The sequence below is a fragment of the Nomascus leucogenys genome, chromosome 8 (assembly GCF_006542625.1).
Source record: "Nomascus leucogenys isolate Asia chromosome 8, Asia_NLE_v1, whole genome shotgun sequence".
Classification (NCBI taxonomy): Eukaryota; Metazoa; Chordata; class Mammalia; order Primates; family Hylobatidae; genus Nomascus; species Nomascus leucogenys.
In genome coordinates this window covers 72,554,972-72,577,193 of record NC_044388.1, presented here as the reverse complement: position 1 = coordinate 72,577,193, position 22,222 = coordinate 72,554,972, and the positions used below count along the sequence as shown (strand labels likewise).

The window sequence follows — 22,222 nt, the reverse complement described above, 5'->3', positions numbered from 1 at the left end:
GACTGTGCAAAATAAACACTGTGCACAAAGAGTACTAATTGCTTCATTTATTCTTCCATTTAGCCGGGGAAACATCAGAGCTTATTCAGTCTCAGAATGGAAAATTATATGTTGGAGAGAAAATAACCACACTGAAGGAATGACAATGCAATTCAGGTTCCGCTTGTTCACATATTTTATTTATCCAGTGAAGGAAAAAAAAAAAAGGGGGGGGGCTCTAAGGTGGCACAATTTTAAGAAAATACCAAGGTCACGTTTTCCATTTTTTTCAGTCTAATCTGTATCCATACATTAAAACAAAAGTGCAAGTGACGAGATGAACATCTTATTGGAGAACGAAGCATCTTGTTTGAGAATGAAAACCCTTTTTAAGGTTAATATCTACCAAGGGGTTCCTTATTTGAGGATGGCTTACTTTTGTTTTTATAAAAATACGACAGCATTGTATAAATTGCTGGGGTTGGATATTTAAGGGTAGTTAGTGTGAAGGCTGCTGACTCAGTGACTTTCCAGGAATCTAATTCTGAAAGAATCCCACCATGGTGAGAGCCATAAAAACATCACAAATATCTGTTGGGGAGAGACTCGATGACACATGGCAAAAATGGAATCTCAGATGTTTGGGTAATGAGAGCCCAGAAATTTTGTGATCCAGGACTCCCATTATACAGAAGGGGAAAATTAGGACTGAGAGGTTAAATAATTTCCCCAGGATCACACAGGTAGTAGAAGGAACTAAAATTTCCTGGTTTCTAATTCAGTACTTTTGAACACTGCAAAAATAGACTCTCCTAAAATTAATTTTTTGTCAAGATTCTAAAGTTGGCAATTTTAGCTTTTTAAAAAAAAATGGACAGCAAGATCCTGCCTCTAAAAAATTAAAAAAAAAAAAACTTAGCTGGGGGTGGTGGCAGGTGCCTGTAGTCCCAGCTACTTGGGAGGCTGAGGTGGGAGGATCACTTGAGCCCAGGAGTTCAAGGCTGCAGTGCGCTATGATTTCATCACTGTAGTCCAACCTAGGCAAAAGAACAGCACTTCATCTCAAAGGGAAAAAAAATGGAGAAAACAAAAAGATTTGTGAATGCTGATAACTTTGCATCCAATGTCAGGAACGTCATGTCAAGATATAGTTAAAACTCAGGTTCAGATCAAAATCAGAGAATTCCATGTTTCTGTGAACACATATGACAAAATCTTACACATAGTGAGACAGGAATGGAAGACAGCACCACGCAGAAAAGATTAGATAAACCAATATTAGAAAATAAAATGGACCACTTTAGCCATTGGTGAGCTGGTCTAAACTGTTCGGCACTTTCAAATAACACGGAAAATAACACACAGTCACGACTATGAAAGAGGAGTTCCAGGGGGCTTCTGGTGGCCGGGCACAAGGAAGCACCCGTCTTAAGCAGCTGGATGCGTGTGCACAGGCTTAGCCATGGCACCGACCTCCAGCAGAGCTGCCTGAACTGAGCAAGTGTGAGTCCACCCACTCTGCTGCCCACAGCTGAACACAGCCCTGGGGCAGTCAATGCCAAATCTTCTTTATCTCGAAAACCGGCCTGCTCCTTTTAACCGCGGGCATAAATCAGACAAGAAGAACTGGGGTGGGAAAGGTTTCAGGTTGCCAAGAGAGGCTGGACGTTTTGAACCCTGGACAAAGTGACTGGAATCTTTGTTTCCCCTGGCCCTGGAGCTTTTGTAACCGGCTGGGTGTGGGCTTTGATGTCTGCAATTCGTTCTTTAAACTTCTGCTGGAGGAATTTTTCTTCTTTGGAGTAGCTCTTTACGAACACCGACATCAGCAGGCACCCTGCCATGGATGTGCCTCCAATGCAGAAGAGAACAGCTCCTGCCAGCTTGTACATGTCCAGAGCACTGTTAAACTGGACAGCATGCGTGTCGACCACCACAAAATCGGCTTCGCCAAATGCTTCGATTTTGGGGGGTACAAGAAAGCCCACTGCCAGAACAGTCAATCCGAGGATCACGAAGACTGTACCTGAGATGAGTCCGACCTACAGGTAGATAACGACAGAAGCAACATAGAGTGAGGAAGGTGCTTCAGCTCACCCCTGAGTCCTCAAGGGCAGCACTTGTCTTGTTTCTTGAGAGAAGTGAATATTCCCAGTTACCCCAAATTTGCAGGAAGCACTTACTTAATTTTCTGTTGAAAAAGGTGAAAGATGATGTTTCTAATTTTAATGCCAACCAAAAACTCCAGCACTCAGCCTTGAGATATATGTATATATCATATATATATCTAAAAATATATATAATATGCAATATACCTAAAGATATACATAATATATATGTCCAAAGATGTATTTTATATATGTCTAAAGATATATATATTATAATATATCTAAAGATATATATAGTATATAATATATATTATAACATATCTAAAGATATATATGGTATATAATATAATATCTGAAGATATATATAATATATATTATATACCTAAAGATATATATAATATATATCATATATCTAAAAGTAGATATGTAATATATATATATATAAATATCTTTTTTTTTTTAATTTGCACAATGCTTTGCAGTTGACAAAACCTTCTTTTGCTTACATTGTCTCATTTGGTCTTGAGGAACAGAAAAGTAGCCCTGATATCCAGGAGCTGGCCTTACTCTGTCCCCTAGGCCTCGACCTTGTTAGAAGCTGACTAGGAGCTCACAGCAAGGCCATGCTCTTCTGCCAGGCACCATCTCACAGAACATTAACACATGCTCATTCTGTGACCATGATGAAGTGAGACAAAACAGTGCCCCTTCATAACTTTGTCTAAGCACAGACAAAAACAAGGTCCTTGTAAAAACCACAAAATACCACATGACCCTCGCTCCTGGCTAATATGAATGACGGCTACTTCTTTACTCATGATGGCTTTCGTCTCACTCTAGTCTGTCCTCTCTATACATAAGATATATTAAGATATCCAATCATACAATTGTCCCTAACAATCCAGAGTGAACTCTTGCTTCATTAGACCCTCCCCAAAATCACCCAACCAGAGCCCACATCCTATAATATTATACTTTTCACACTCTTATACTGCAATGCCCCACAGTCCCCTATGGTGACATTCTTTCTCACTGTAATGAGTAATACATCCAACTTGTTCAACATATAGGTGTGTTCTCGGTGGTTTTGGCTGGAGGACATGGACAGTCTTTGTAACTACTCACCTCTTTTCCAAATAAGCAGAGAAGGAAACTTAATTGCCAGTTTACAGGTAAAGAAATGTAGCCTCAGAGAGGGTAAGTCATGGACCAAAGATGGACAGCTAGCAAGCTGCAGAGGCAGGGTTAGAAGCCACAGAGCTGATCCCCAGGCCAATGTTCTTTCTCCTCTCACATGTAGCTATTTGGGGTGTACTTGTGCAGGTGCTAGGAAGTGTTCAGAATAGCAGATGGAGGTTAAACTGCATTAGCTCAAGTTCTAATGAAAAGTAACATACTAAAGATGGAAATGATGTACCATTTGGTGGTCGACGCTCACAGGTTTGGAATAAATAGACTCATGCTTGGATTCTACCACCACCACCTAGCACTTGAATCATAGTAGAAGGAAAGTTACTTAAAAGCTCTTGTCATTAATTTCCCCATCTATAAAATGACAACTGCTCATAATGCCTACCTCATAGAGGACTTGGGAGGACTAAATGAGACTATGCATAAAAGCACTTAGCCTTGTATCTGGCAAAGTTATACATTGCATCTGGCAAAATTATAAATTGTAATAAGTAGCTATTCTTCTTATTTGGAAAGACACCCCTTGAAAAATTGTTATGCTACACTGGTAACAGTATTACAGTTGCTCAGCACTTGGAATAAGGAATAGCTAACACCATTACTTTTTAAAGTAATTTTTCCTTTCCTCCTGCTCTTAATTGCTTTTAGTTAGAATAACAAGGTTAGGAAAATAACCGGATACATAACATAATTTAATCTTTAATATTTAAATTTTTGAGATAATACACTAATAAAGGAGGCTTGGCTAATAGAAGGAAAACGTATCCACAAATCTGTCACCCTAACAAAAATGGGAAAAGGATAACTGGTATTATTGAACATCTATTATGGCCTGGGCTAATGCTAGATGTGTTTTTCTTTTAATTCTCACAAGCATCTTATGAGAAGTAGGTATTTTTATTCCCATTTCACCTATAAGAAACTGAGGATTATAAGGTTAAAGAAGCATAGTTTAGCCGGGCATGGTGGCTCATGCCTGTAATCTTAGCACTTTGGGAGGCCAAGGTGGGCGGATCATCTGAGGTCAGGAATTTGAGACTGAGAGGTGAAGACGGCTGGGCTTCTGGGTCAGGTGGGGACTTGGAGAACGTATCTGTCTAGCTAAAGGATTGTAAACACACCAGTCAGTGCTCTGTGTCTAGCTAAAGGTTTGTAAACTCACCAATCAGCACTCTGTAAAAATGCACCAATCAGTGCTCTGTGTTTAGCTAAAGGTTTGTAAACTCACCAATCAGCACTCTGTAAAAAGCACACCAATCAGCGCTCTGTGTCTAGCTAAGATTTGTAAATGCACCAATCCGCAGTCTGTAAAAATGGACGAATCAGCACTCTGTAAAATGGACCAATCAGCAGGATGTGGGCAGGGCCAAATAAGGATATAAAAGCTAGCCACCCTGCACCAGTAGCCACAGTCTGGTTTGGTCCCTTTCCACCTTGTGAAAGCTTTGTTCTTTCGCTCTTCACAGTATATTTTGCTGCTGCTCACTCTTTGGGTCCACACTACCTTTATGAGCTGTAACACTCACTGCCAGGGTCTGTGGCCTCATTCCTGAAGTCAGAGAGACCAAGAATCCACCAGAAGGAGCCAATTCCAGACACAAGACCAGCCTGACCAACATGTTCAAACCCCGTCTCTACTAAAAATACAAAATTAGCCAGGCATGGTGGCGCATGCCTGTAATCCCAGCTGCTTGGGAGTCTGAGGCAGGAGAATCACTTGAACCTAGGGGGATGGAGGTTGCAGTGAACCGAGATCGTGCCGTTATACTCCAGCCTGGGCAACAAGAGCGAGACTCTGTCTCCGGAGAAAAAGAGAGGGAAAAAAAGCATAATTGATGGTCCCAAAAATAGCAGGTGGTGTGACTAGTTCTAACCCAGATCTGTGTGATTCCTGCTACCCATGACTTTTCTTCTGCCCCATAATACTTCACCATTACTATTTTGTATATTTCTTTCTATTATTTTTATTTGAACCTCAAAGGAGTTTTAGCCACCATATATGAACAAATTTCCAGTATCTCATAGTGTAAGGAAACTGGAAAAACAGAGTCAATAGGATGTCTTCTGGAAAAAAAAAAAGCTGTTTTATATAAGACATAAGTACTACAGGAAAAACTGGGCTGTAAAATATAACATTTTGGATTGCTTTCTACATTTTCCTAAAAATGGTGGCATGTACATTTACCTTCCAAGACTAACCATTATTTATAACTTTTAGAAGATGACTCATACCAGAAAATTCTGAATGTAGAAGCAAAATTGATTTAACTATCCATGGTGACATGCTTCCTATGTCACTAAACTACCTCCCTGCTGAAGAATTGGCATTAATTCTCAAAAATTGAGAGTAGCCAAAAGTTATCTGTCTTAGTTTCTGAGATTCTGAAGAGCAAGTGAGACCAGTGTGTGTCTTGCCTCCCCACAGCTCTTATTCCAGCTTGACACTCAATAAACCGTCCTGCCTGCCTAACTTAAACCATCAGACTGCTGAATGCAGAGCCACGTGATTGATTCTCAGAGTAGTCTGCTCCTCAGCTGAGCAGTGTTTTCGATGAAAATCCACTCCTGGACTATCACTCAGAAGCTAAAAGGCAAACCATGGCTTTCAGATGGCAGAATTCATGTTCAGTTGAAGAACTCGAACGTGGCTGGCCTTTCTGAGCCTTCTCCCCTTTTCTATTGACATCAGAGAATCAGAGAGAGGCTTGCCCTCTGTAGTGGGGAAGACAGCATAGTGAACAACTGACTTCAAGGCTTCTGAAGGTGTTATCAATGCCAGTCTTTAATGAAAATCTCGGAGAGATGCACCCACTGGGGAATTCCAGACATGTTAAAGCATGGGAGGGACAGCGTGGGATGATAGGTATGAAGGAGTCTGTCATGAGTAGGATATGGGAGGTGAGGAGAGCAGTTGGGACTCATCAGCTTAGTCTTGGTACCATGCAGAGTACTGGAAAGGATAAAAATTGAGGGAGTGATTCCATACAGTATCATAAAAATTGTCTCTGGACACAGTTCCAAGTCGAATTGGTCCCAGGTCTAACAGAAAGAGGGCTCCCACATGGAAAGAGTCAAAACTTGCAATGCAGAGGTTAAGATTCTGGGGAAGCAAAGCAGCCTGGTTTAGGGCCACACAGAAGAGTTGGAATGCGTTGGGAGAGTCCTCCAGGCTCAGCAGAGCAGCCTGGGGCCTTGGGGTGGTAAGGCCAATCCCAGTGGTGACAGAGAAGGGCCTCTCCAGGTGGTGACAAACTCCCGAAACAGCAGCGAGGACAGTTTTTGTGCTGTGACTTCCGATTCCACTCTTGGCTGTGGGAGGATGTGTGAAAACCCAGTTCCTGCTGCTGGAAAGGAAAATTGGAGAGGAAGGAGAACTTACTTGTATGCCAGAAATTCTGCTGGTGGGGGCTACAGGCCAGAGACTGCTGTTATTTTGACCAACATCCTTTCATTGTTTCCCAGTGAGCTGATGAGGCCTGAAAATGCAGTTTACTCCAATAGACAGAGCTGGCAGCAGTCGCAGCGCAGCTGTTCTGGCAGAGAGGAGGCAGGAATGACTGTTGGAAGCGCGAACCTGCATGACTGGGAAGAACGGCCTGGCGTGCGGGGAATGCTGGATGGAGCTGCATGTGCAAGGCGCCATCTGGGTTAGAGGTTATTTAGGGGAAGCACATCAAGAGCGAAGATGGGTTTTTTCTTCTGCATCCGCCCTCAGGGCTGTGCTGACCTCTCCAGAGCAGGACATGAGCTCTGAGCCGTGATGTCTGCCAGCAGCGGGGGCAGACGAGCTCATCTGCCCCTGCTTGCTTCAGCTTGACACTGAGCTTTATGAAGCAAGAACCAACGCCTGGCGATGATCGAGGTCCTTCCACAGCCTGACCTCACAATCTTCTTAGACCCTTTCACCTGGGCAGTGAAATCACATCAGCTCTTCCACCTAACTTCCTCCAGCGCATAAACACATTCAACTGCCTCCATCTTCGAAAGCAATTCTCCAGCTCTGCGTCCCTCTTCCTACTCCTTGATGTCCTTTCTACCTTTGACAGCCACGCTTATTCCTCCACGATTTCCTTAAACCTGCTTCTCCGAGGTTACAAAGGACCTCTTAATTGTCAAATCTAATGTCAAATCTAATTTCTTTTTTTAGCTCACTTAAATGTTCTACATTCATTGATATTAAACACTTACACTTTCTTGGAACCCTTCCCCGTAGTTATCTCTGGCACACTGTCTCCTCTGTGTATCTCTGCTCCAAACAACTCACTCTCAACCTGCTTTGCTGGATGTTCTTCGTAAATTATTGGTGTTCCGCAGGATTCCACCCTTCCCCACCTTTCTTAGAGACAGGGTCATTCTCTTGTCATTCAGGCTGGAGTGCAATGGTGCAATCATGGCTCATTGCAGCCTTGAACTCTTGGCCTGAAGCAATCCTCCCTCCTCAGGCTCCCGAGTCCTCTGGGATTATAGGCACACACCACCACGTCTGGTTCAGGAGTCTATCCTTGACCTCCACCTATTCTTATTCACTATGTTCTCTTTAGCATTTAATCGGAAGCTACAGTTTCAACCCCCACCTGTTACCAATGACTTCCAAACCTCCAGCTCCAGCCTGGACCTCTGTCTTGAGCTCTAGACCATATTTCTGACAACCAACAGGAAAATCTACAGAAAAATGTCCCAAACACTCCTCAAACCCAAAAGAGTAAAAATGGTGCTCTGCAACTTCCTTCCCCATTTCTCTATTTGTGTTCTCCCCATCCACCCATTCGTGAAATTGTTCCTCACAGTCATAGTGGTGGATATTAAATCTTAGTCACTCTATCTCATAAAAATCTCTTGAATCTTTTCTGTCTCGTCCACTGCAGCCACTCTAATGGTGCAGGCCATTATTATATCTTGCCTGGATCATTGCAACAGTGTCCTGATGATCTCCATTGCTCCATCCTTCAAAAGCAATCTGAGAAATCTTTTATAAACAGAAATTATACCACATGGCTTCTCTTCTTAGTAGTCTTCCACAGGACATTATGTCAAGTGAAATAAGCCAGGCACAGAAAGACAAATATCACATGATCTCCCTTATATGTGGAATCTAATAAAGTTGAAATCATAGAAGTAGAGAGGAACTGGGAGGGAGTGGGAGAGGGGATTGGGAAGATTTTGCTTAAAAGATACAAAATTTCAGCTAAGAGGAATATATTCAAGAGACCTATTGCATAACACGGTGACTATAGTCCATAATACTGTATTGTGTTCTTGAAAATTGCTGAAAGAATAGATTTCAAGTGTTCTTACCACAAAAAAGGATGTGAGGTAGTGCACATGTTAGTTTGATGTAGTCATGCCACAATATATGTGTATTTCAAAACAACATGTACATGACGAATATATACAATATTTATTTGCGATTTAAAAAGCAGAGTCTTCCACAGCTCCTCTCATCTCTAGTATAAAACTAACTTCCCAATATCTAGCAGAACTTTGAAGGAAAAAACAAGGACTTAAGTTTAAACTCTGACTTAGCTTAAGAGGGGGCACTGGAGAGGTCAGGACAGATAGGAGGAACTTAACCTGGGTCTTGAGAGGAAAGAGAGGGACCGGAGTCACTTTCACAGTTAGTAAGGCTGTGGAGGAGGCGGTCAGGCCTTGCACCTGCACATCACCATCAAATGCCTCCATGACATATTAACCTCTGACAGGCTGATACAGGTTTCTGAGAGAGGTCGAGGAGAAGGCAAGAAGGTAACCCTGAGGTGAGGAGGGAATGACTGGGGGTGAGAAGATTGCTCCCATTGGTTTGACACCTGCATATGACGCTGCTTGCTGCATGGACAATCAAGTGGCAACAGCCTTAGTCAAGGTCAAAGGCAAAGATACCAAAAAAAATTCCACCATAGCCTGATTGATTTTGGGGCAGCAGCAATGGGTGATGGGACTATGTTACATCAATTTTTATAGATGGCATCAGCTGCAGGCAGTGGGATAGATTAGAAGTGGCTGAGGCAGTCATGCAGCAACCTAGGACCTCTGAAGCACAGAGAAAGTGTGTGGCACTCTGTGTATGTGTGTGTACGTGCATGTGTGTGTGTATGTTTATACCTGATTATGACATCCCAACTAGGAAAGCCTAGATTCAATATCTTGCCCCCTCACTGTATTCAAGCCGAAATGTTATGGAGAAATTTCTATTACATGGCCTTTCAGAATCTTCTGTGGGCTGGCTCTTGTATGCATTCCCAGGTTCAACTCCTGACTCTTCTTCTTCAACTTTTGAATATTTACCCCAGCCACAGGGAACTCTTTGCAGTCTCCTGAACATGCTGTACTCTCCCATGACTCTTAGCTTTTGCAATACTTTTCTCTCTACTGGGATGCCCTGTTCCTGCTTGCTCACGTGACCTCCTCTTGGAGCCATTTCTTCCCTAGGCTGCATCAGATACCCACTCCACCCTGTCCCTCTGTGTTCCCAGTAAGTATTGTGCCTACTTTAAGGGGAGCACTTAGCATATTGCATTATAACAATCTGTGTACATGGCCACCTCCTCTGTTTGACTGTGAACTCCTTCAGGTCAAGGGCTATATCTTATTCAGAGGTGAAGAAAAGATCTTCTTATTTGAAGAATATTTGCTCACCTCTGAAAAAGATCTTATTCACATCAGAATCCCAGAGCCTGGTGCATGTTGGACAGCTACACATTTGAAGAAAGAGAGGAAGAATGATACTGTGAAATAGATGTTATGCAGATGCATGCACTAAAGAATCTAACTCAGACCCATTTGATTCCAATCTCCTTTCTCATTAAGTCTTGCCACGCTCCCCACTGCTGTAAAGCTGCCTCAAGAGCAGAGTCCTATCAAAGCACTGTGAGCACAGCCCCCAGTGAGAGACCAACATGACTCTTGCAACACTACAGTGGAAGCAGGGAAAGGAGAAGCCAGCAACTTGAACCACCTACAGATGCGATTTGAATGAAAGAAAAAAACATGAAAAAGAATCATAACAGAAACATGAGCATAGCTAGTGCCTTTTCCTGTGTTGGTACAAAGCACTTCATAAATCTGCTGGCATGAATTCACTCATATTCCCTAGGAGGAAACCCAGGAACAGTTGGTTTATCCCTTGACAGAGATGAGGTCTCTAAGACAGTGAATTCCTAGGTCAGTCAGGTTGACACTAGGCTTCTTGTGTTCTGTGGTTAAGATATACATCTAGGACTCCAGCACAATAGTAAATAAATATTTTTGGATCTTGTTTGTGCAAAATAGAAGGGAGAAAAAAATGAAATATGAATTCTGGGGTTGGTAATTCACTGTGAGTTCTTTGTTTTAAACCCATAACTATGTTTTATTTGATGGGTTTACAGCTTCCAAATCACATGACCAGTGCTTTGGAGTTCCATGAACACTTACAATATTCTGTGTGTCAGTGGCATTTTAGGCTCTTGGCACAATAGATCTGTCAGGCAAATGCTTTTTTTTTTTTTTTTTTGACAAATAGGGAAACAACCACCCACATATCTGGGTAAATACAAGATGTGCCAAGCTTGGCTGTGCATTTCATTGGCTAAAGCCAGTAAGGATTCATCAGAGGTGAGATTTCTACAGGGCAAGGATGCTGACTTGACCAGTTCTGATGCAGAGTATGTGACAACAATATGATGTTGAATTAACACAGGTCTTGGGTTATCCATGTTAACAACTGTGTTACCTAATACTTTATTTATTAACTATATTTCAACTTTTTTTCATTTAAGAACTCAGTGCTTCATACAGCAACCAGTAATAGTAGCTAATATAGCTAATGCTTATTAAGTACATACCAAGACAGTGTTAAGCTCTTTGTAAATATTATCTCATTTAATTCTCATATCTTTTATGTGGTAGGTGCTATAAGTATCACCATTAGAGGCCCCATAAGGCCAATTAATTTGCCCAGGGTTACAGAATGATTAAACAAAAGAGCTGGGATTTGAGTTCATGTAGTCTGAGGTTAGAATCTATGTTTATAATTATTATGCTATACCACCTCCTGTTACACTACATGGCCAATAAATTGCAAGTTTATGTCAATGTCCATGTCAAAAAATTCTGGGATCTTTTGCTGCATGGACAATGCAGCAACAAAGATTAAGGAAGACCTTAGGCATTATCTAAGGTTCATCTTCTCAGTATCCCTGAAGCCTCTTCCTCTTCTTAGTTTCTACATGTTGGAATGTCCCAATGCCCTCTTCTCTTCTATGTCCACAGTCTTTTCCTGGATGATCTCAGAAGTCCAGTGCCTTGTATAGATTCTATGTGTCAATAACTCCCAATCTATGAGCTGTAGATTGATATATTTAAATTGTCACTAGAGATCACTACTCGTTTGTCTAATAGGCATAACCTTTACCTACATCTGACTACTTTTCACTATCTCCACTAACACCACCAGCATCTTTTGCCTGGGTACTTTAACACCCTCTAAATTAATCAACCTCTTCCAGTGGCTTCCCATGTCTCTCGAGGTAAAAACCCAAGACCTCACTATGGTGTACAAGGCTCTACATAAATCATCTGTGCCTTGTTATTTTTCTTAATTCATTGCCTGTCCCTTTTCTCACCCCACTCCAACCAGATTGGAGACCTCTGGATCATTTCCAAACACACCAAACTTGTTCCCATTTCAGAGTTTTTGGACTTACTATTTTCCCAGTCTAGGATGACCTTCAGTCAGGTCTGTTCCCTCAACTCATCCTGGTATTCCTTGAGATGGCATCTCCTCTGAAAGCCTTCTACCATCAGCATATCCATATACCAGTCTCCATCACCCCCTGTCATCCATAGCACTATCACTACCTAACATTCTATCATGTGGTTTCTTTGTTTACAGCCTGTTTCCCATGATAGATTGTAAGCTCCATGAGGGAAGTCACTTTTTCTTTTCCTGTTTACCACTTTAACCTCCAGCACTTTGAACCCTCTGGCACAGAGTAGATGCTCACTAATTATCTGTTGAGGGACTAAATACATTGTCTAATGAGATTCCTTCATTTGAGGAAGCTGGGGTCAGAAAGCCTCATGATCACACACTCGATAGAGATGGAGCTGGTATACTGACCACTGTACTACATTTCATCATTAACTCTCTCTATATACCTAACGATTTCTTTTTCATAATTGTTGCAACTTGTCAAAATGATACTTACCACGCCTGTAAGGAAGGCTGAAAGAATATAATGTTTTGCCTATGGATGGCTTCAATTAGTGAATTTAATGGCACATTATTAATCGTAGCAATAATAATAATTCATATGGCAATTGCACCTATTTATGTTTAACCTGCTCATCAATAATTGTGCTGTGTTTAGAGGCTTTCTTTGGCCCAAGGTTTAGATTCTTCTTTCCTAAGGTAAGAAAAATGCATTTAGTATCATCAAGAGTGATGCACACACAGCGAGTACTAAACCTCTCCATCCTCCACAGCTGCAGTATTAACCATGTCCAATAATTTTTCCATTCCCTAAGTTAAACACATGCTCCTTCCTTACCTTCCAGAATACTGAGCTCCACCTGTTAGGTGATCTTTGGATCTGGAAATCATCCTCATATTCCCAGATTGAGGCTGTACAGTCCTCATAAAACTGGTGCAGGTAGGACCGGACTCCATAGCGCTGGTACCCGCCCTCAGCTGCAGCCTGTGCCTGCCTGGACCCACAGACGTTGCTGCAAGAACTCATCCTTCCCAGCTGGAATGACAACATCCACATGGATTAATGCCACAGGCTTTGGCCACAGGATCAAAAGACATATGAAAGGTAAGAACCAGACTGAGTAATGCATGCCTAGTTGAACAATGCTCTTTTCATTACAGAAAAGGTACTTTTAAAGACAGGTCTTTCTTGGCCGGGCGCGGTGGTTCACGCCTGTAATCCCAGCACTTTGGGAGGGTGAGGAGGGTGGATCACGAGGTGAGGAGATGGAGACCATCCTGGCTAACACAGTGAAACCCCATCTCTACTAAACATACACACACACACACACACACACACACACACACACACACACACAATTAGCTGGGTGTGGTGGCGGGCGCCTGTAGTCCCAGCTACTTGGGAGGCTGAGGCAGGAGAATGGTGTGAACCCGGGAGGCGGGGCTTGCAGTGAGCTGAGATCGCACCACTGCACTCCAGCCTGGGCGACAGAGCGAGACTCCGTCTCAAACAACAACAACAAACCCGTCTTTCTTATAAGCTGTTCTTTTTTGCTGAATGCAAGATTACCTAAACACTCGATGACTAGAACTGCATCTCCATAAATGAAATGAGATACAACAGCACAACTCACATAAATTAGGTACACATTTAAGCATGAAGCACACAAGAAATGGCAACAAAGAAGCGGAGAGTTTTATTGCCTTGACAAGAAATCTTTAATCTCTTAGAATCTAGTTGTCTTTGCACTTACATGTTAAAGTATTGGGCAGGCGTTCTCATTTGCTGAAGATGGAGTTTGTCTTAAACTGTCCTCTCAGATTTTTAACTATGTTTCCTTGTGGAATCTACACCGCATTACTCTTACTAGTTCGAAATTTTGCCTTCTGATCTCATGTATCTTCCTCTGACATTTTAACTAATTGTCAAGTTGTATGAAGCTTTATTAAAAAGCTGCTGAGCAACTTATGCCTCATGCTTTATTAATCACAAATGGCTTGGCCAATAATTTACACCTCACTAACTCTAACACCATATATTTTAGCCATTATTTGTGGATACATCTGTCCATGTGGGTGGCTAGAGTATAATGTGGAGAGTGGACACAGCCTTTTATTATTTTCCATGAAGTGTCTAGTGTACGTAAGAACTCAGAGAACTGTTAAATAAAACTACGTCCTGGGCAGGCTGTTTGGGGCTCTGCCTTTTTAAGATGGAAATTTCTACTTTATTTGACCTAATTGATACCCTTAGAGAGAGGCATTTATATGGATTTTGTTACTAATCATGGTTAAAAAAAAGAATTACTGACAGTAATTTTGTTGAATAAGGGAATTGTCAGTTATCATCTTAATTTCTGATCTCCACATAAGCAGATAAATGTAGAGCTGGAAATGTGAAATACATGTTTGGATTTTTAAATTATCCTGTAGATAGATGAGAACACATTGACACAGGGAGGAGAACATCACACACCTGTCAGGGGGTGGGGAGCAAGGGGAGGGAGAGCATTAGGACAAATACCTAATGCATGTGGGCCTTAAAACCTAGGTGATGGGTTGATGGGTGATGCAACACATCACCATGACACGTTTACCTATGTAACAAGCCTGCACATTCTGCACATGTATCCCAGAACTTAAAGTATAATATTAAAAAGTGGAAATAATAAAATAAATATAAAATTCTGAAAGAACTCTTTAGCCCACAATATAGCTGCCACACTATTGTTTGAGTATAAATGAAGGTGGTTATTTTTGTGTTTTCAAATAAATCAGACTTCTTCCAAAAAAATTATCCCATAGATAGTTTTAGTTATGTGGACGTAGTCTATACGTGACAAAATGAGGGACAACATAGAAGGTTATTTTTCTATTAAGCCAGGTTTTCTCAGAGCTTGTGCTGTAATCCAGGCCAACAGAGGCATATTAAATGTTTCCAATTACTTATCAAGCAACCAGCTAGTAATGTTTATCTACAAAAGAAAAATATCGATCTACAGTCCCATCAAGTGCCTATATGTGGCCACTTAGTTTGATTGGATAGAATTACGGGGCTAAAATCAAAGTTGGAACCAGGGATAGTCAGCAATTCCTTGTGCCGTGGGCACAAAGTAAACCCATTAGAACATCTTAAATATGTGCCCTTAGCTACAAATTAGTTTCGGTTAAGAATGTAGTCAAATTGAGGAAAACATGGCCCTGGTCTTAGAAAAATGGTGCTATTAATGATGACCAATAACCTCATCTTTTTAGCTGTTGGTCAATTAAAACCAACTGTTAGCTCCTGTGCTTTTTTTCTGTTTCAGGTATAGCTACCATCTAAAGAAATCACCCAGGGAAAGAGTGCAGGGAGGCAAGAGTCTACACATAAACACCCACACCTGCACCCCCCCACACACACGAACACATTTGCTTTAAAACATTTAGAAAGATATGATTTCATAAAAAGTCAAGATTTTTAGAATGTTCTTTGCCTGACTAGAGCAGCAAAATCTGGCAGATCAAAAGAATATTAACCTAGTTTTAATATTTTAAGCATTAGGATGATCTCTTCAGTACCTTCTATTTAATGCTTATACAATGAAGATGATTAACAAGAGCCTATTACCATTGGTATATAAGTGGCATAATTTTAAAGGCATTTTCTTTTACGGCATTCTAATGCAAATTTCAGTCCAGGGGAGATGGGATTGGTATTACTAACTGCTTTGCCAACTAGGAAACTGAGGCATAGAAAAATCATCTGCTAAAGGTTACACCATGAGTCAGGGAACAGATGAAAGATGACAATTAACACAAGAAGCAGGAGTATGGACTGAATCATATACTTGCATAGTCAGAACCACCTCCTCTAAATATATATTTTCAGATTTTCAATCAAGCATCAGAGACTTTAACATGAAAAAGGGACAAAAATAGATATGATAGGAATTAAAAAAAAATCCCTCATAGCAACAGTAAGAGTTATGTTTCCTTAGATGCTGAAGTTCTTTCCCAGGATTGAGCTTTGATGCAGAGAAGGACCGTGTGATATATTATAGCCATTCCCTGCACAGTTTGCTACCAGCACACTAGGTTAAATGTTTCTGCTTTATGAGACCCAGTTGTCCAACTTTGTTAAAAACAATATGGGTAAAATCATAAAAGAGATAGAAAGTGTCATAAAACAAATGTTTTTGAGCCTGAGTGATTGAAGGCTCTACTTGAAGCCATGGAATTTTAGCTATGTTAGCTACATTCCAGAAAAGGAATTCCAAAGCGCCATACTTTCTCCTCCAGGGGCACAAAACATGAACAAGAACATGGTCTGTTTTGTGCTACCTACACAAGGCAGAGAATGGACTCTACTGCCATTTTTTGATTTGCAACTTACTGGTCAGGAGATTCCAGACAAGCTCATTAGCCTCTCTGGGCTATGGTTTCATCATCCTTAAAGTAAGAGGGTTGGACCAGATTAATCTCTAATTCCTTCCAGTTGTAGCTGTTCAGGATTTTTTGTTTGTCTGTACAGAATGATTCTATCTTTTTTTTTATTGAACGAACAACTAGGTTTACTGATTTCCTACCTCCTTCCATATCCTCATTGACAGCTCAAATTTTTACTTTATACTAGTATGTATGCAGCTTCCCTTTAAAAAGGGCATATAACTAGTTAGGTTAGTTACTTGCTACTAGGTAGACTAAATGTTTGTATGTTGTTTAACAAGTTACTTCGGTATCATGTATGTTGCCTAAAATAGGATCCCTGAGGGTCTGACAGGTATCACACATCTTCCCAAACATATAACTATGTGGAATTCACTCCTAGAGGAGAATGACTTGGAAGAACATGAATTTTAAAATATAACATGTTAGAGTGATGGATTTGGACCTACAAAATCTCAACAGAGAGTTACACATCTCCTAGGGAAGTCAGTAACTTTTTGTCCCCATGTTATAGTTATTTGGAATCTTATTTGATTGATGGACACTTCTGGTATCATAAAAAAGATATGTGAGGTCACTTCATGAAGTCACTTTAAAGACTGGGCAGTTATTAAACTATATACAACAAACTAGAATTGAGACAGAAACAGAAGCTACGTGCAAGGGCTTTTTACTTTGGGTTATTATTTACTTAAAGATCAAGGTTTCATAAGAATTCTGATGTCTATATTTCAAGAGCTGTAGTAGCAACAATAAAAAGGTTAAATCTGTGACTGTTGTTAAGGAACATATTTTAGGGAGCCTTTTTTATTCACAGAAAGCTTTAATATCACAGGAGGTACATGGATAGAGGGGATGAGTAAACACACTCTTTAGTATTATATTTAATTCAATCCACATTAGTCTTCATTCTGTAAACACTCTGATGGAGCCTGTTGCATCCTCCCTGCCAGCATGGCCATGATGATGGGGCACAAGCAACTTTTGTGTGTGATTGTTTGGTTATCTATGAAGAGAGAGTTGTTTTTATTCTCTCTGAAGGATGCTCTACTTGCTGATAAATGAGGATCCATCCATGGATTTCTTCTTTTTATAATCTGTCCATAGCAACTGTCTCAGTTGCATGCACTGTTATACATTAAATGAATATTCAGCTCTTACCAACTCAGCACATCTATCATAACCCAGAGACCAGAGGAGGGAAAAAATTATGCTGCCACTCCCTACCAAATTCTTCTGAGAGGCTTTCTATAATCAATATATCTAAATATCAGCGTTCCATTACTTTCTATCCCCTTGTCTAGGTTTGTTTCTCTTCCTAGCACTTGTTACTATCTGATATTCTACATGTGGTTTATTTACTTATGGTCTGATAAACCATATACATGATAGAGTGTAAGCTACATGTGGGCAGGGACATTTTCTGTACTGTTGACCACTTTAATCTCCAGTACTTTGAAACTTCCTGCAGAGTTCTACATGGGTTGGTGTGGATGAAGGCCTGAGTAGTCCTCCATTTTTCATCCTCCCCTTCCTTCAGTGTTTTTAAAGCACTACGTGTGAGGCACCTGTGAGATAGATAATAGTTATGAAGATGAGTGGGGCCAGGTCTGCCCTCAATGGACTCTTGGGTTACAAGGAGACACACTCATGAAGCAATAAACATAACAAAATGGGCATCATCAAGAGGTAAAGGGAGTACAAATGCTGAGAATTCCTTGAATAATTCCCGTATTAGGGAAACAAGCTCATGCATGTGCTATTGTGATATCACTATGTGCGCCAATAGACTGTAGTATCAATGTGTTGGAAATTTAAATTCCAGTCTAATATATGCAGTTACTTTTTATTTTCCTTTATAAATGTTCATAGCCTTGAAGCAGAAATAAATCTTTCTGCCTCATGAAACTCTAAGAACATTACAGACATTATGTTCTTTGTCTTCATGGTCTCCTTGAGAGAAGAGAGGCAACAAATATGAGTGTTTTCCTGTGACACTATGTGTGAGTCAGTTGTGAGGCCAGGCACAGGCCCTGTTCTATTTATTTTCTTTGAAATATCATTCAATTTTTCATGCTGCTTTTCTCTCCCATAAAATGATTCTGAGATAATGAGACTGAGGTTCCCATTATAGCCACTTTTCCACAGGGCCAGTGCTGCAAAAGACAAAGTATAGGCACATAGACAATTTAGACCACTTATACAGCACCAAGCCAAAAGGCCAGTTCCTTAAAAGATTCAGTCAGACTCATAGGGGATACAGGAAGGCATGAAAGCCTGCTAGCAGCTTTTTCACTTTTAAATCAGGCATTCTGAAATTATATAAGCATGGTCTTAAAACCTGAACCATGTTCCTACTAATGGATTATTTCAGAGATATTTTATTTTTCTGAAACAGTGGTAGAGATTGTGGCTTTATATTGAGTTATTAAAATACCTTCAAAGTCAGTGGACATGTAACCACTTTTATAATTTTTAAAAAGGAGTAACAATGTAAGATTATCTTACTTGTTATCATTTACTTTAATTCTTCAAGATTTATTTTTTAGAAAGATACATAAAATCCAAAGCTAAAATGAGAAAAGAACCCATATTCTCTTTTAATCTCTTCTTTATCTACCTGCATACACAGGGTGCTTATGAATCTACATGTGATAAGGTTTGAGTCCTACCTTTGAAGTCCTCTTTTTCTTCTTCTTCTGATTTACTCCTTGATCTTTCCTTTTAATGGTGCATTCTTCAATCCTATTTTAAAAAAAAGTCTCTGCAGAATGTAATCCAGATCAAAATCTAAATTTCATAAGTCATTCATATAACTTATAAAGATCATTTTAATGTTGACAAAAGCATTGACAAGGAACTTCGTGTTTAAGAATTGAGATAGCTTTCTAAAAAACAAAAGTCTAAACTATATTTTAGAACTTTTCAATGGGTTCTCGTAATAATTTATAAAGTGAATGAGATGACATAAAAGGGCTTTGTAAATTATAACACACTATACATGTGCTATTCTCATTTTTATATAACTATATTCTATGTTGTTAATAATACCAAATAGACTGATCCATTTCTATTTTACAAATTCTAAATTTAAAAAAGTTCCTTGCTTCCTAGATACTTCAGAATTGATCTTTTCTGGTGATTGGTCTTATAATGTAAAATATATGAGCCCTATAATCACTATATTTTCTGGTATGTTTACATGCATTTTACACTTTGTAAGACTCTTTGGATGATTTACTTATTAGGCTGAGTTTTACTTCTATATCTGTTTTCTTCCTATCATGATCATTTTGCTTTCCAGCTGCCTAAGAAAAGCAGGTGCCCATGCAAAATTTGATTAAAAAGCCATTGCCAACTATAAGGCTGTTGGTTTCCTACATTACTCTAGTTATGTGAAATAAGATAATAACTGGGACCATATTTTTTAAGGGATCATTAAGAATTCTTTCTGATGAACAGGTCCCCATTTGTTTGCAGGAGAACCTGAAGACTTGAGATGAGTAAGCCTAGCTGAGGCCTGATAAACTGTTTTCAGCATTTCTAGGGTCAGCCTATATGGACCAAAGCCAAATTGTCAAGATCCATTTACTTTCCCCCAAATTTTGTGAGTGGTGTGTGGGCAGATTTGGGGGAAAGAAGCAAATTATATTAGCCTCATGGATCTGGATAAGCAAACGAAAACAAGCCAATCATAGGTCACTAAATTCACTACATTCTCCTCTTCCTCCCTCCCCCAACACCTGCCCTCCACCCCCATCTGTATCTCTTTCTTTCCTGTCTCTCTCTGCCTCTCTGAATTACATTTCTCTTCTTTTTATCTGTCACCTTCTCTATTTTCTCTGAAGATTCCCCACATGCCCTTCACCAAAGGCTGGCCTGATGTGGCACCCAAGGAGCTCTCCAAGGTCCTGAAAACATTTCTGTTACAGCGCCAGGAACCAATCAAGCAAACATTAGCTGTTAAATTTCAGCTCTGTTTTCTTTGTGGCCTGCAGACTCTGACCCCCACCCTAATGTTCCTGTTTAACAACACAAAGAAGTAGGTCCTGAGATCACACCAAAACACTGAAACATCTTCAGACGTGGCACAGGAGTGGGGAGGGCCAGTGGGGGCTCAATTCAGCCTGAAAAATAAATCAAACCAACTTTGCAAACTCTAAATACATATATTTGACTCTTTCCTAATACACAACTTTTCTTATGGAAAGGAAACTCTTAAGTTTTTAGCTGTACGCCCCTCGTGGCCACCCCCCCCCCCCAAATTCTTACATAACGCAAACCACAAACCACCAAAGCATGGAGCTAGCTCTTCCTAATTTGTATGTTTTCACTGATTTTAATAAGCATGTTTTTTGTGGAGATTGGTGCACATATAATAAACGTGAATAAAGGAGGGAGGGAGAGAACATTTATGCATGAAGAAGGAGGAAGGAAAGAAAGGGAGGAGAAGGAGAACTGGAGAAAGACATTTGGAAAATAGAAAGCCGCCACCCCTGGACTCCGCGTGGCTTTACCTACCCCCTCCGATCCCCTGACCCGTGGAGCAAATGCAGCCAGCCTAGCTGCAGATCTCTCGCTGGGGTCCCATCGCCGCCGCCGCCGCCGCCGCCGCTCCGCCTCGTAGAGCTCAGCCCGCGCCTGATTGACAGCTGGGAGTCCCGCGTGCCCGCGCACCCGAGGCCCGCGCAGCCGCCGCCGCCACCGCCGTCGTCGCCGCCACCGCCGCCCCCTCCAAAGGGGCGGGGTTCCAGCTTTCCGAGAGCGACGAGTGGGCGGGGCCGAGCGGTCTGGCGCGCAGGCCTGTTCCTGCCTGCACCGCGAGGCTGGTGCTTCTGTTAGGGCAGCTGTCAGGGCCTCTGGAAGGCTGGTCACTGGGCCCTGCTGAGGCTCCCCAGGACCGGCACCTTTTCTGCATTTGTGCTTCTTCAAAGCTTTTTTCTGCCCAGACCATATTTTGGTCGTAGAAGGCCGGTTCAATATACAATTATGCGTCGCATTATGATGGGGATGTGATACTCTGAGAAATATGTGGTTAGGCGATTTCGTCCTGCTAACATCATAGCGTGTACTTTCCCAAACCAAGGCGGTTCAGCCTACTACACACCTAGCTATACAGTAGAGCCTATCGCTTCCAGGCTACAGACCTGTACAGCATGTTACCCTACTGAATACTGTTGGCAATTGGAACACAATAGTAAGAATTTGTGTGACTAAACTTAGAAAAGGTACAGTGAAAATACCTTATGGAACCACCGTCATACAGAGAATCTGTCGTTGACTCCAACATCACTGGGCAGTGCATGACTGTAGACATTTTTAAAATGAGTGAAGAGGCAGATGGTCGTGATGTGTGTTTCTTCCACTGCCACCCTATTAGAGATGTTTTCTGTCCCTGATGAGACACAAGGTGAGGAGCTTCTCTTTGCTGGCAGAGCACTGCCCAAATGAAGAACCTTCTCACCTCTTTGAGTATTGGGTAGTTTGAATCCTCACTCTTTCCCTTACTCTACCGTCAGGAAGTCCAAATGGGTTTGATGAAAGAAAGATGAAGAAAATAAATTAAATTATGACATTCAAGAAAAAAGCACAAATGCATAAGGGCAATAGTTTAGAAAATGTGCACAGGTGTGGGCAAGTTAGTGTATGAATACAATAACCTCTGCTTCAGGAGACTTTCTGCAGACCTCTCGTAAATGGCATTTAATAAGAATAATTACTAAAATAGTTAACATTTGCATGGCTATACTACACATAATAATAATACCTAACATTTACATAGTGCTGACTATATGCCAGGCATTGTGTTAAGTACATTACATATATA

At 40.9% G+C, this 22,222-nt stretch overlaps 1 protein-coding gene across 1 annotated transcript; it reads right to left on the bottom strand.

Moving 5' to 3' along the window:
* Positions 1–151: 151 nt before the first annotated feature.
* On the bottom strand, positions 152–21,147 carry NRSN1 (neurensin 1). The gene is made up of 4 exons (XM_003263560.3): positions 20,917–21,147; positions 19,068–19,140; positions 12,806–13,003; positions 152–2,021 (listed from the first exon to the last, which is right to left on the bottom strand). The coding sequence occupies exons 3-4, from the start codon at positions 12,992–12,994 to the stop codon at positions 1,623–1,625; spliced, it is 588 nt and encodes a 195-aa protein (XP_003263608.1). The 5' UTR covers positions 12,995–13,003; positions 19,068–19,140; positions 20,917–21,147; the 3' UTR covers positions 152–1,622.
* Positions 21,148–22,222: the final 1,075 nt, after the last annotated feature.